The 16781-nt window shown below is 35.4% G+C and overlaps 2 protein-coding genes across 2 annotated transcripts in view; one reads left to right on the top strand and one right to left on the bottom strand.

The window, feature by feature from the left end:
* The window catches only part of LOC144440432 (PR domain zinc finger protein 10-like), a 31441-nt gene extending 25304 nt beyond the window's left edge, over positions 1 to 6137 (top strand). The window contains exons 8-9 of the mRNA XM_078129803.1: positions 1518 to 4275; positions 6122 to 6137. Coding sequence (XP_077985929.1) covers positions 1518 to 4275; positions 6122 to 6137 — 2774 coding nt within the window. The remainder of the gene's footprint in view (positions 1 to 1517; positions 4276 to 6121) is intronic.
* A 5550-nt stretch (positions 6138 to 11687) lies between these two features.
* Positions 11688 to 16781, bottom strand: part of LOC144439716 (BOS complex subunit NOMO1-like) — a 90735-nt gene continuing 85641 nt past the window's right edge. Inside the window, exons 29-30 of the mRNA XM_078128949.1 lie at positions 14018 to 14110; positions 11688 to 12704 (exon numbers count right to left, since the gene is read on the bottom strand). Of these exons, the coding sequence (XP_077985075.1) occupies positions 12549 to 12704; positions 14018 to 14110 (249 nt within the window). The 3' untranslated portion in view covers positions 11688 to 12548. The remainder of the gene's footprint in view (positions 12705 to 14017; positions 14111 to 16781) is intronic.

Genomic DNA, 16781 nt, shown 5'->3' with positions numbered 1-16781 from the left:
ATAGCTATAATGTGTATAATACATTACTGTATAGCTATAATGTATATAATACATTACTGTATAGCTATAATGTGTATAATACATTACTGTATAGCTATAATGTATATAATACATTACTGTATAGCTATAATGTATATAATACATTACTGTATAGCTATAATGTGTATAATACATTGCTGTATAGCTATAATGTATATAATACATTACTGTATAGCTATAATGTGTATAATACATTACTGTATAGCTATAATGTATATAATACATTACTGTATAGCTATAATGTATATAATACATTACTGTATAGCTATAATGTGTATAATACATTACTGTATAGCTATAATGTATATAATACATTACTGTATAGCTATAATGTATATAATACATTACTGTATAGCTATAATGTGTATAATACATAGCTGTATAGCTATAATGTATATAATACATTACTGTATAGCTATAATGTATATAATACATTACTGTATAGCTATAATGTGTATAATACATTGCTGTATAGCTATAATGTATATAATACATTGCTGTATAGCTATAATGTGTATAATACATAGCTGTATAGCTATAATGTATATAATACATTACTGTATAGCTATAATGTATATAATACATTACTGTATAGCTATAATATATATAATACATTGCTGTATAGCTATAATGTATATAATACATAGCTGTATAGCTATAATGTATATAATACATTACTGTATAGCTATAATGTATATAATACATTACTGTATAGCTATAATGTATATAATACATAGCTGTATAGCTATAATGTATATAATACATTACTGTATAGCTATAATATATATAATACATTGCTGTATAGCTATAATGTGTATAATACATAGCTGTATAGCTATAATGTATATAATACATTACTGTATAGCTATAATGTATATAATACATAGCTGTATAGCTATAATGTATATAATACATTGCTGTATAGCTATAATGTATATAATACATAGCTGTATAGCTATAATGTGTATAATACATTGCTGTATAGCTATAATGTGTATAATACATAGCTGTATAGCTATAATGTATATAATACATTACTGTATAGCTATAATGTGTATAATACATAGATGTATAGCTATAATGTATATAATACATTGCTGTATAGCTATAATGTATATAATACATAGCTGTATAGCTATAATGTGTATAATACATTACTGTATAGCTATAATGTATATAATACATAGCTGTATAGCTATATTGTATATAATACATTACTGTATAGCTATAATGTGTATAATACATTACTGTATAGCTATAATGTATATAATACATTACTGTATAGCTATAATGTGTATAATACATTACTGTATAGCTATAATATATATAATACATAGCTGTATAGCTATAATATATATAATACATTGCTGTATAGCTATAATGTGTATAATACATAGCTGTATAGCTATAATGTATATAATACATTACTGTATAGCTATAATGTATATAATACAATGTTTTTTCTATTGTTATCCCAGAAATGCAAGACAAAGAGAACACCTGGCCATGTTTTGAGTGTCCTAAGAAATTCAGATCATCAGAGCTTCTACAAAAACACTTGGCTACCCATGATGCACTGCACACAAAACCCAAACCAAAGGGAAGGAGAGGAAAGAAACGTCGGTATGGTAACCTGACTCAGAAAAAGGTGGCTTTAGCAAAAGGCATCCAGAGGGCTCGAGCTAGAGTGAGGGAGCCATTTGCGTGCAACATTTGTAACAAAACCTTTCCAAGATCGTATAGCTTACAGCGACATTTAGTCATGCATTCAGGAGAGAAGAATTTCACCTGTTCTATTTGTGATAAGAAATTCTCTCACGTCTATAATCGTACTCGACACATGCGTAGACATGAAGAACGTGGTGAGACACTTGATGAAGATGGCAACATTGTATTGAAAGGCAAAGAGGAAGAAGCGAATGAAAGTGGCGATAGTGATAGTGAGTTAGTTTGTTCACACTGTGAATTAGAATTTGAAAGTACACGCCTATTGAGTCTTCATATGTTAACTCATACTGATGAAGATGGCAATACAGCTGATGGTATGACCACTATGGCTGACACTGGAACTGGTCACAATGGCAATTCTGTATTGGCTGGTCACATTCTCACTGTACAACCTGTCATTAGTGATGTTGCTGTCACACAAGGCGCAATCAATGTTGGTGATGTAGTTGCCACAAGCAGCAGTATTCTAGAAGGTGTTAGTCAAGGTGGTGATATACCTATGGATCAAGCTACAGCTTCTACAGCTGGTATAACATTACCAGTCAGTCTACAAGATCTTCAACAACCTTCTGCAAAGGATGAATCATTGATAAACCTACGATGTCCAGATTGTGATGACATATTTACTGATAGAAAGCTTCTTGCTATACATGCCACGGCACATGGTAAACCCAAAACCAAGAAGTTCTCTAGCATTAAACGTACATTTGCAAGAGTAGCATATCGCTGTGATACATGTAATAAGCCATTCCGTGAGAGGGCCAAGTATGATCGTCATATGGAGCTGCATGCCAGAGAATCAGAGAAACCAATTCAGTGTGAAATCTGCAACAAGAGATTCCTAAACAACTCAGCCATTGCTTGCCACATGAAAACACACAGTAGTCAGAAATACTACAAGTGTCCATTCTGTGACGAGGGATTTGATCGCACTGATTCCTTGAAAGAGCATGTTATTATTCATACTACAGATGGCATCTTTCACTGTCCACACTGCAGTAAAACCTTCACCGAGTATCCACAAGTTAGGAAACATATCCGTGGTTTTCATTCTAGTAAAGAGTACCCATGTCCTGAGTGTGAGAAGGTATTCCCAAGACCTGATAAGTTGAAATTACACATGTTGAGACATTCTGACAGGAAAGACTTTCTGTGTGCAAATTGTGGCAAACAGTTCAAGAGGAAAGATAAACTAAAGGAACACATGCTGCGGATGCATAATCCTGAGAGAGAAGCTAAACAAGCATTGAAGGCAAATAGACCAAAGAAACCACCATTCAAACCTAAAGTACCACCAACTGATTTAGATCAATTCACATTCAAGTGTCGTATCTGTCTAGTGGGTTTCCGTAGACGTGGAATGCTGGTCAATCATTTAGCAAAACGCCATCCTGAAATTCGTCCAGAAACCGTTCCAGAGCTAAGTCTACCAATTGTGAAGCCTAACAGAAATTACTTCTGTAACTACTGTGAAAAGGTGTACAAAAGTAGCAGTAAACGTAAGATTCACATCATTAAGAACCACCCTGGAGCAGAGTTACCACCAAGTATACGTAAAAGTAAGAATGCAGAAGATGGTGGATACATTGATACACACACAGCTCCAGCTGGTACCACCACTACACACTACTTTGCTTGTGCTCACTGCCCACGTCAGTACAGTTCCAAAGCTAAGATGATGGACCATGTCAGAAAGAAGCACATGGAACCAATGCAGGCAGCTGCAGCTCAAGCAGCAGCACAGGCTGCAGCAGCACAAGGTCAAACAGGTCAGACAGTACATATACCGACACCAACAGTGGTGGCTGTTGTAGCACAACCAACACCAATACAAGTGGCTTCCCTTGCAACACACCATGCTTTAGCTGCACCCATTACAGTGCAGGCACCAACACCTGCCCAGATTGCAGTCTCAGCACCTGCAGCTGTTGTTGCAGCATCAGCTGCAACAATGCAGCCCCAACTACAAGCACAGTTACAACAACAACCAAATCCTAATGAAACTCAGTCTGTGCAGGAAACGGTTGTTACAGCTGATCAGCAGACAGTACAGAGAGTCATCTCTCAGGTCGTACAACAACAACAACAACAACAACAACAACAACAACAACAACCCCAAACTCGCTATATAGAACAAGCTGTCGTCTCATCTCAACAGGAAGCTGTACAGGCTGCTGACTTGCTGACCCAGGCAATGAGTGAGTTGTCACAGACTCTAAGTGAATATCGCCCTCAGGCTGCAGAATATCAGCAAATCACACAAAGAATAGCACAGCAAACCGTACAGACACATCTAGTACAGCAAGCTATTCCTGTATCTCATTCAACAGTTGATGTTAGTCATCTCAGACAGTCTCCTACACACTTTCAACAACCTCAGTTAACACACCTACAGAATGCACCGCAACCAATGAGTCCTATTCAACAACAACAACAACAACAACAGCAGCAGCAGCAACAACAACAACCACAACCACAACCACCACCACCACAACAACAACAACAGCAGCAGCAACAACAACAACAACAACAACAACAACAACAACAGCAACAACAACAGGTTACTCAAATACAAGTTCCTGTAACTGTCCAAGGAGGTCAAGTGTTTGTGTCACGGACATGGCACAATTATAACTATCGTTAAACAACATGTACAAGTGTACTGTAAGGTTCTATATAATGAATGTATAATATTGTCAACACCATTGACTTAGGACCAAACCTTGCAAAGAATATTCTATATTGTTACATTGTTACATTATTTAAGAATAGAGCATTTTAATTGGTGACTTACTGTCACATGATTACCAATATGCTAATTAGAATGTCATGATTTATTCTCTCTCTGCAAACATGAATCTCTTCATCTGTACAGTACATAACAAACGTCATACTATATGGAGGTCAAAGTTCATGTTTGGCTGTTAAAGGTCATACTATATGGAGGTCAAAGTTCATGTTTGGCTGTTAAAGGTCATACTATATGGAGGTCAAAGTTTACAAGTGCTTGTATCGCCATCAAAGAACATGCAATGTGGTAGTCTAGGTCATGTATGAGTGAAGAATTGTTTACATTGTGTAGTGTTTGTCCTTTTTTACCAGTATTGTTACATATGTACCAGTTGTTACTTGCATATCATTGAAATGCCATATACCCAGTACATGTTGCACTGCAGTGCAGTACTGAAAATATTATTGTATACTTGTACTGTATGATAGTCACTGTACATGTAATCACATCAGTACACTAAGTCTTATACTTTTACCAAATTTACTGTTTTGGATAAACATACCAGTATTTAATAACCTAACATTGTAGGAGTGCAGTAGTGGGTCATTGATTGAGGTATTTGCACTCATGCTTGCAAAGTGTTTTGCTTTTATACTTGCATACATCAATAGGGAACACTACAATTACTCTTAGACCAGCAAATACCATATGTATGACCACAGGGAACACTGCAAGTATTCTCAAAGTGTTGTTTAAGTGATACGTTTTTCCAAGTCATGTGACCAGTCACTATTTGGGGACCATGTCTTAAGTTAGATATTCAAGTACAGTGTCTGGTCTTTCTTGACGATTGGCAGTAATCTGAAAGAGGATTGTCATCATGTCAAGAACTTAAAATGACTTGTACATATTTCATTCAGGACACTGCAGAATATAATTTAGTAAGTATTTCTTTTTCTAGCTTAATGTTCAGTAGTGCTATGCTATGCTATTCTATTCTACGCTACGCCACACTACACCACACTACGCTATGCTACACTATGCTATGCTATGCTATGCTATGCTATGCTATGCTACACTACACTATACTATGCTATGCTATGCTATTCTACGCTATGCCACACCACACCACACTATGCTATGCTATTCTATGCTATGCTACACTATGCTATGCTATGCTATGCTATGCTATGCTATGCTATGCTACACTACACTATGCTACACTATGCTATGCTATGCTATGCTACGCTATGCTATGCTACACTACACTACACTACACTACACTATGCTACACTATGCTATGCTACACTACACTACACTACACTACACTACACTATGCTATGCTATGCTACACTATGACAAAGCCTCAGATTGGCTCTCCATGGTGACAGAAAAGTCAAGATGTCATTAACATGTTTTATTTGGACATTGTTCAAAAGAAATTTATTCCTTGACAGATACACAATTTGCATAAAAAATATGATATTTGGTTTGTGGTGTCAAACCATGCCATAGCCAATGAACAGTTTGGTGGACAGTACTATACAGAATGAGAAGTCAAAAAATACACATGTCAAAAAGACAAGTGACACTTAACCAACAATTGTGATTGTACTATTAAAGTGTACAGGAGATGTAAATCTTGACTTCAAATTGATTTTAGATTATTATTTGGACGTAATCATTATTTGATGGATTGTTCTGAACCGTCTGATAATTGGTACGATAGCTTGCATACATCCATGATGAAGCACAAACTTATATACTGTGTGGCCTGTAACAAGTTATGGGATATGTTGTCACAACTTGTATACTGTGTGGTCTGTAACAAGTTGTGGGATATGTTGTCACTCACAACTTATATACTGTGTGGTCTGTAACAAGTTATGGGATATGTTGTCACAACTTGTATACTGTGTGGCCTGTAACAAGTTGTGGGATATGTTGTCACTCACAACTTATATACTGTGTGGCCTGTAGTGCATGGCCTTAACAAGTTGTGGGATATGTTGTCACAACATTAGTATTTCAAATTAAAGGGCCACAAGCTGAGTTGATATGTTTTTTGGGTAGAGTAGTATTTGCTACATGTATAAAAAATACTCACAGTATTCTACTTACTGATGTATACTTAACCATGATTTGCAATTAACTGAACTTAAACCTGGTTTTAAGATATAACTTTATATATGTATGGAAATTGTTGAAAACATCCCTACTGTGTAATAAACTGTTCTAGTAATGCCAGAAGACAACTGTAATGTCATAGAAGGCACACACTGATACTAATAGACTACTGGAATAATTCAATCAAAATTTAATGGAAGTATTTTCACTTGAGTGGAAAGTTGACAAACTCAGCTTGTGCCACTTTAGGCATGAACTATATCTATTGTAATAGGTCACATAACAATGTCTATTGTAATAGCTCACATAACAATGTCTATTGTAATAGCTCACATAACAATGTTGAAATCTAAATAAGTGTGATTATTGAAAACTATGGTGAACATTACTATTAAAAGTATACAATGTGTGAAGACATAGACCCAAACACTTATCTCTTGTTAATAAGTAAATTCATTCAGAATGATAAAAGCTTCATAATTTACACCAATAAATACTAATATGTCAGCAAAGCTTTCACCAGTTATCCTCCATGGCTTGGCCAGTCTTTTCTGAAATCATGATGCATGTATCTAATTTCTCAAAGGTTGGTAAAGTCCCCATTGTGATTCATTGATGGTTGCAAATATGAATTTATGAAAAGTCTGGATCGTGAACCAGACTGGGGGGGGGGGGGGGGGGGGGGGGAGGGGGTTAAAGAAGAGAAGTCGAATACCTCTAACAATGTAGGTGTACACACTTTGGGTTTTCTGTATACAAAATGTCGATAGTAGCAAATTGTTATTTGATGCTGAAGGTCAAGGTTAAAGGGCAATGTCTGACTTGACTGCTTACTGGTGTACACATTATAGGCACATACATTGTAATCTCTCTGAGTACAATTATAATGAAGTAAAGATGTAAGTGTATATGTACATATATTTGGTCAAGACATAAAATGATCATTTTGAAATGGATATAGACTTCTTAGCAACCATATATACATCCATAGCAACTACCTAACTAAAAGGCTTTATTCTTGACCAACTGTTCAAAATCAGTGTACAACTAGCTAGTATACTATTTAACCACATACTGGATAAACTAGCAAGAGTTGTAAAAGGTAATACAATCCTAAATCCAAAGTTAATTCCCTGTTACCATAGTTACTGACCATTACAATGTACAAGACTTGATAATAACAATGATAATGAATTGGTTTATTTATATATATGTAAGTTTGGGTGTTTTGTTGATATAATATTTTCATCTTTCAATGATATGATTCGGTGTTTTGTTAATAAAATATTTTCATGTTTCTCAATTATCTCATAATGTGAGTGGACAGACAATTCAAATACTCCAAATATTTCCAGCTGTCTAGTTCTGGCAATGACAATGCTGTAAGTGGTTGTGTTTGACCTTTGACCTAGTCTTCCTGATGTTAATGAAATGTTGTCTATATTTGAATATATTAGAATATTAAGATGTGAATTATCATGTAGTTTGATATGTGTGTATCTACATGTAGGTGTAAATGGTAAGCTGTACTTGTTGTATTACTTTGAATAAATTATAGATAAGTTTACTCACTCACATCTACTGTCTTGTGTAATGTCTGTTACTATTGGTTGATATGACTACCATATGTAATGTCTGTTACTATTGGTTGATATGACTACCATATGTAATGTCTGTTACTATTGGTTGATATGACTACCATATGTAATGTCTGTTACTATTGGTTGATATGACTACCATATGTAATGTCTGTTACTATTGGTTGATATGACTACCATATGTAATGTCTGTTACTATTGGTTGATATGACTGCCATATGTAATGTCTGTTACAATTGGTTGATATGACTACCATATGTAATGTCTGTTACTATTGGTTGATATGACTATCATATGTAATGTCCGTTACAATTGGTTGATAAAACTACCATTATGTAATGTCTGTTACTATTGGTTGATATGACTGCCATATATGTCTGTTAGTATTGGTTGATATGACTACCATATGTAATGTCTGTTACTATTGGTTGATATGACTACCATATGTAATGTATGTTACTATTGGTTGATATGACTACCATATGTAATGTCTGTTACTATTGGTTGATATGACTACCATATGTAATGTATGTTACTATTGGTTGATATAACTACCATATGTAATGTCTGTTACAATTGGTTGATATGACTACCATATGTAATGTCTGTTACTATTGGTTGATATGACTACCATATGTAATGTCTGTTACTACTGGTTGATATGACTATCATATGTAATGTCTGTTACTATTGGTTGATATGACTACCATATGTAATGTATGTTACTATTGGTTGATATGACTACCATATGTAATGTATGTTACTATTGGTTGATATGACTACCATATGTAATGTCTGTTACTATTGGTTGATATGACTGTACCATATATAATGTCTGTTACAATCGGTTGATACGACTGCCATATGTAATGTCTGTTACTACTGGTTGATATGACTGCCATATGTAATGTATGTTACTATTGGTTGATAACTACCATATGTAATGTATGTTACTATTGGTTGATATAACTACCATATGTAATGTCTGTTACTATTGGTTGATATAACTACCATATGTAATGTCTGTTACTATTGGTTGATATGACTACCATATGTAATGACTGTTATAATTGGTTGATATGACTATCATATGTAATGTCTGTTACAATTGGTTGGTATGACTACCATATGTAATGTCTGTTACTATTGGTTGATATAACTACCATATGTAATGTCTGTTACTATTGGTTGATATAACTACCATATGTAATGTCTGTTACTATTGGTTGATATGACTATCATATGTAATGACTGTTACAATTGGTTGATATGACTGCCATATGTAATGTCTGTTACTATTGGTTGATATGACTGCCATATGTAATGTCTGTTACAATTGGTTGATATGACTACCATATGTAATGTCTGTTACTATTGGTTGATATAACTACCATATGTAATGTCTGTTACTATTGGTTGATATGACTACCATATGTAATGACTTACAATTGGTTGATATGACTGCCATATGTAATGACTGTTACTATTGGTTGATATGACTGCCATATGTAATGTCTGTTACAATTGGTTGGTATGACTACCATATGTAATGTCTGTTACTATTGGTTGATATAACTACCATATGTAATGTCTGTTACTATTGGTTGATATAACTACCATATGTAATGTCTGTTACTATTGGTTGATATGACTACCATATGTAATGACTGTTACAATTGGTTGATATGACTGCCATATGTAATGTCTGTTACTATTGGTTGATATGACTGTACCATATATAATGTCTGTTACAATCGGTTGATACGACTGCCATATGTAATGTCTGTTACTACTGGTTGATATGACTGCCATATGTAATGTATGTTACTATTGGTTGATACGACTACCATATGTAATGTATGTTACTATTGGTTGATATGACTATCATATGTAATGTCTGTTACAATTGGTTGATATAACTACCATTATGTAATGTCTGTTACAATTGGTTGATATGACTACCATATGTAATGTCTGTTACTATTGGTTGATATGACTACCATATGTAATGTCTGTTACTATTGGTTGATATGACTACCATATGTAATGTCTGTTACTTGTCTGTTACAATTGGTTGATATGACTGCCATATGTAATGTCTGTTACTATTGGTTGATATGACTGCCATATGTAATGTATGTTACTATTGGTTGATATGACTACCATATGTAATGTTTGTTACTATTGGTTGATATGACTACCATATGTAATGTATGTTACTATTGGTTGATGACTACCATATGTTATGTATGTTACAATTGGTTGATATGACTACCATATGTAATGTCTGTTTCTATTGGTTGATATGACTACCATATGTAATGTCTGTTACAATTGGTTGATATAACTGTACCATATGTAATGTCTGTTACAATTGGTTGATATGACTGTACCATATGTAATGTATGTTACAATTGGTTGATTTGACTGTACCATATGTAATGTCTGTTACAATTGGTTGATATGACTACCATATGTAATGTCTGTTACTATTGGTTGATATGACTACCATATGTAATGTCTGTTACAGTTGGTTGATGTGACTGTGCCATATGTAATGTCTGTTACTATTGGTTGATATGAATACCATATGTAACGTCTGTCATCATTGGTTGATGTGACTGTGCGATATGTAGTCTATTATTGGCTGACATCACTATACCATTTTTTTAGACCAATCCCCCACCCCCAGTTCTTGAGTTTAATTTTTTTCCCAAAATAACTTTAGACCCAATTATTCATTCGATTATTTTGCCTTGACTCCAAAGTAACATTGCCACCATGGCTCATTTCAATCAGCCCAATACACACAGACATAGACACAGACATAGACACAGACATAGACAGACATAGACACATATACTAGTCACAGACATAGACAGACATAGACATAGACAGACATAGACAGACATAGACACAGACAGAGACAGACAGAGACACAGACACATAGATACTAGTCACAGACATAGACACAGACACATAGATACTAGTCACAGACATAGACAGACATAGACACAGACACATAGATACTAGTCACAGACATAGATAGACATAGACACAGACACATAGATACTAGTCACAGACATAGACAGACATAGACATAGACGCAGACACATAGATACTAGTCACAGACATAGACAGACATAGACGCAGGCATAGATACTAGTCACAGACATAGACACAGACATACACAGCCATAACCACAGACACATAGATACTAGTCACAGACATACACACACAGACATACCGGTAGACACAGACAGACAGACAGATACAGACACAGACATAGACAGATACAGACAGACACAGACATAGATACAGACACAGACACACACAAACACAGACACAGACTACCATGACATAAGCACAACACAAATCCTTAATCAGTTGTGCTACACCCCCACCAGCTCCATTTCTTAAATTCATCACATCTACCAATTACTCGGTGTAAAATGTTTTTGTTTTTTTATTTTGTTTTCTCTTAACTAGTACATACCATGGTGAAAAAAGACAAAAATTAATAAAACTTGTCAGAGACAGAAATTGGTTTAAAACTACACCTATAACTTTGTGACTAGAAAGTTGAATAGAGTAGACATAGAAGTATTAATGAATCCAATATCACTGTTTATATTAACCTCAGATATCTTTATGGTTTGTAACAGTTACTTTAATACCACACAATCAGACTACATAGCTGTTACAGTGTTAGTACACAACTCTACAACTTCAGTACATGTATTGTTACACAACTCTGCAACTAAAGGCCACTGGTAACTTGAAATCTTCAGTACATCTCTGGTATCACGTCACAAGATAACACTCTACTTGACAACAAGTCTTGTTGGTTACAGCGGCTGTACTTTACGTTTCTCTAGACCTGATGGACTCTGGCAAAGTAATATAAAAATGATGCCCTCTATGGTAGGATAAGAAAAAAACTACACCACTTTGTATGACTGCGACCCAATGAGTGTATCTGAGCCAACATCATTACTTATTGCTGAAATTTGAGAACTTTTAACAAAACCAAGAACAAGTCATTCAAAGCTTCCTTCTGACTTTCATAGGCATTTCTAAGTTATTTAGAAAACCTTTTTATGGTCATTCAGAAAGTCCATAGTATGTTTATTAAATAAAAGTATTACCAACATGTACACATAGACTTGATTTTTTCTTTTTTTTTTACTTTTTACTAATATTTTTAATCGATCAGCTAACCAATGATTTTAAGGTGTTGTGATAAGAAACATAGAATTAAATGTGGCACCCTTAGTTTACTCTTATGTTTTCCTGGATTTAAATATGGCACCCTTAGTTTGCTGCTATGTTTTCCTGGGTTTAACCTTCTTTCTAGGTTTGACATTGTCTTCTGTTAGTAGAGCCCCTCTGTCTACACTAGTTCTACTACTAGTAGTAATACTACTTGCTGTACTGTATGTTTTCACACTCTGTGAGAACTGCTGAATGAAGGGAAGAACCTGAAATACAAACACAGATTTAGAATGTTAGAATTAGTACCACTATATATATCATAGTTTCACTTAGTACTATTCACACTGATTCAGATTACTTAGTACTATTCACACTGATTCAGATTACTTAGTACTATTCACACTGATTTCAGATTACTTAGTACTATTCACACTGATTCAGATTACTTAGTACTCGACTCAGATTACTTAGTACTATTCACACTGATTCAGATTACTTAGTACTATTCACACTGATTCAGATTACTTAGTACTATTCACACTGATTCAGATTACTTAGTACTATTCACACTGATTCAGATTACTTAGTACTATTCACACTGATTTCAGATTACTTAGTACTATTCACACTGATTCAGATTACTTAGTACTATTCACACTGATTCAGATTACTTAGTACTATTCACACTGATTCAGATTACTTAGTACTCGACTCAGATTACTTAGTACTATTCACACTGATTCAGATTACTTAGTACTATTCACACTGATTCAGATTACTTAGTACTATTCACACTGATTCAGATTACTTAGTACTATTCACACTGATTCAGATTACTTAGTACTATTCACACTGATTCAGATTACTTAGTACTATTCACACTGATTCAGATTACTTAGTACTATTCACACTGATTCAGATTACTTAGTACTCGACTCAGATTACTTAGTACTATTCACACTGATTCAGATTACTTAGTACTATTCACACTGATTCAGATTACTTAGTACTCGACTCAGGTTACTTAGTACTATTCACACTGATTCAGATTACTTAGTACTAGTCACACTGATTCAGATTACTTAGTACTATTCACACTGATTCAGATTACTTAGTACTATTCACACTGATTCAGATTACTTAGTACTATTCACACTGATTCAGATTACTCAGTACTAGTCCCACTGACTCAGATTACTCAGACACTGATTAGGACTACTTAGTAAGGTGAATTAATTCAGTTTTTATGCGGGGGTGGTGGCGTTACCTGGTTTCAGTTTTTCATAAGGATAGGGGAGATCACCGTGTCTTCCTTCTCAGTAAAAGGAAGGGTATCAGAATAATATTATCTTGTGAAACCTGCCAAACCATCTATGTTGTTATTTTTGCAAAATTTTAAACAAAAATCACTGTTTTGGAGGTAACTTGTAATTGACTGATTTGATCACTTTCATTTGAACAAATATTCATCTACACACTACAAGTAATACAAAATACACACACACACACACACACACACACACAAGCACGCATGCATAATATAGAATGACAAATACTAGTATTACCATGGTAACCTTACCTTTGTGTGATTATAGGCTACAAATATAGCAAGGATAATAAGTGGTAGAGCTATATATGATCCCTGTGCTATGTCTTGATCTAAACTACGACGCTATAAAATAAAAAACAAATCAACAGCTGTTATTACATAATCACATGTGTGATGTCAATCACGACAGATTAAAAACCAAAATCACCCGTTCTACTCACTTTTTTTTTTACTTGTTCCTGCCATGGTATGCATGCCACTACCATTACATTAATAAATATATATTTTCAAAACTGGTAAATACACACACATTACTTCACATACATCCTTAGGAACTTTTATTTGTATTTAATTCAATCAAAAATCATGCTAATGATCGATGACGATTACTTTCCTGTATGTAGTGGCACATTATTCCATCAAACTCTGAGCTAGAGCTCCGAACTTATAAAATTCTAGAACAAATATAATTAAAATGACGGAACAAATGCTTTATTCAGACAAGGTTTACTTATATTTTAAAACTAAATTTGACATTATATCTACATCACAAAGTTAGAATCAATAATAACAACACAATCTGACCTCGAGATCATATATATGCTTGACCTCACAACAGGTCATGTGATTGACCTCACCACAGGTCATGTGATTGACCTCACAACAGGTCATGTGATTGACCCCACCACAGGTCATGTGATTGACCTCACAACAGGTCATGTGATTGACCTCACAACAGGTCATGTGATTGACCTCACAACAGGTCATGTGATTGACCTCACAACAGGTCATGTGATTGACCTCACAACAGGTCATGTGATTGACCTCACAACAGGTCATGTGATTGACCTCACAACAGGTCGTGCAGTTACATAATTTGCTTAGCCATCAGACACCATTTTTTGGTACGCGATAAAGTATACAGTTCAATGAAACATTGCAGTATTCATAACATTTTATTCAAAATTGTTAAAAAATATATGGATTATATATATGTAATAAATATATACATTTTAATCCAACCAAATTAATGTTTACTTAGTGTTATGTCATAATGCTCCTTGTATGATTTCATGGACTACAAATTTTCACCTGTGGCTTGTATTTGTATTAGTCAGTGGAATTATGCTTGGAGCATTATGACGAAAATCTAATATTGATTGTGTGGGATTATATATAGAATCTTTACTAGCTGTAGAAGGTTACTGGCTGTAGGAGGTTACTAGATGTAGGAGGTTACTAGCTGTAGGTTACTAGGTGTAGGAGGTTACTGGCTGTAGGTTACTAGGTGTAGGAGGTTACTAGCTGTAGGTTACTAGGTGTACCGTGTAGGAGGTTACTGGCTGTAGGTTACTAGGTGTACCGTGTAGGAGGTTACTGGCTGTAGGTTACTAGGTGTAGGAGGTTACTAGCTGTATGTTACTAGGTGTAGGAGGTTACTAGGTGTAGGTTACTAGGTGTAGGAGGTTACTAGCTGTATGTTACTAGGTGTAGGAGGTTACTAGCTGTACGTTACTAGGTGTAGGAGGTTACTAGCTGTAGGTTACTAGGTGTAGGAGGTTACTAGCTGTATGTTACTAGGTGTAGGAGGTTACTAGCTGTAGGTTACTAGGTGTAGGAGGTTACTAGCTGTAGGTTACTAGGTGTAGGAGGTTACTAGCTGTATGTTACTAGGTGTAGGAGGTTACTAGCTGTATGTTACTAGGTGTAGGAGGTTACTAGCTGTAGGTTACTAGGTGTAGGAGGTTACTAGCTGTACGTTACTAGGTGTAGGAGGTTACTAGCTGTAGGTTACTAGGTGTAGGAGGTTACTAGCTGTAGGTTACTAGGTGTAGGAGGTTACTAGGTGTAGGAGGTTACTAGGTGTAGGAGGTTACTAGCTGTACATTACTAGGTGTAGGAGGTTACTAGCTGTACATTACTAGGTGTAGGAGGTTACTAGGTGTAGGTTACTAGGTGTAGGAGGTTACTAGCTGTATGTTACTAGGTGTAGGAGGTTACTAGGTGTAGGTTACTAGGTGTAGGAGGTTACTAGCTGTATGTTACTAGGTGTAGGAGGTTACTAGGTGTAGGTTACTAGGTGTAGGAGGTTACTAGCTGTATGTTACTAGGTGTAGGAGGTTACTAGCTGTAGGTTACTAGGTGTAGGAGGTTACTAGCTGTATGTTACTAGGTGTAGGAGGTTACTAGCTGTACGTTACTAGGTGTAGGAGGTTACTAGCTGTACGTTACTAGGTGTAGGTTACTAGGTGTAGGAGGTTACTAGCTGTACGTTACTAGGTGTAGGAGGTTACTAGCTGTAGGTTACTAGGTGTAGGAGGTTACTAGCTGTATGTTACTAGGTGTAGGAGGTTACTGGCTGTAGGTTACTAGGTGTAGGAGGTTACTAGCTGTATGTTACTAGGTGTAGGTTACTAGCTGTACGTTACTAGGTGTAGGAGGTTACTAGCTGTATGTTACTAGGTGTAGGAGGTTACTAGTTGTATGTTACTAGGTGTAGGAGGTTACTAGCTGTACGTTACTAGGTGTAGGAGGTTACTGGCTGTAGGTTACTAGGTGTAGGAGGTTACTAGCTGTACGTTACTAGGTGTAGGAGGTTACTAGCTGTATGTTACTAGGTGTAGGAGGTTACTAGCTGTAGGTTACTAGGTGTAGGAGGTTACTAGCTGTACGTTACTAGGTGTAGGAGGTTACTGGCTGTAGGTTACTAGGTGTAGGAGGTTACTAGGTGTAGGTTACTAGGTGTAGGAGGTTACTAGGTGTAGGAGGTTACTAGCTGTAGGTTACTAGGTGT

This window comes from Glandiceps talaboti, chromosome 9, assembly GCF_964340395.1.
Source record: "Glandiceps talaboti chromosome 9, keGlaTala1.1, whole genome shotgun sequence".
Lineage (NCBI taxonomy): Eukaryota > Metazoa > Hemichordata > Enteropneusta > Spengelidae > Glandiceps > Glandiceps talaboti.
Note: the sequence above shows the minus strand (reverse complement) of the source record. Positions and strands in the feature narration are given on the sequence as shown.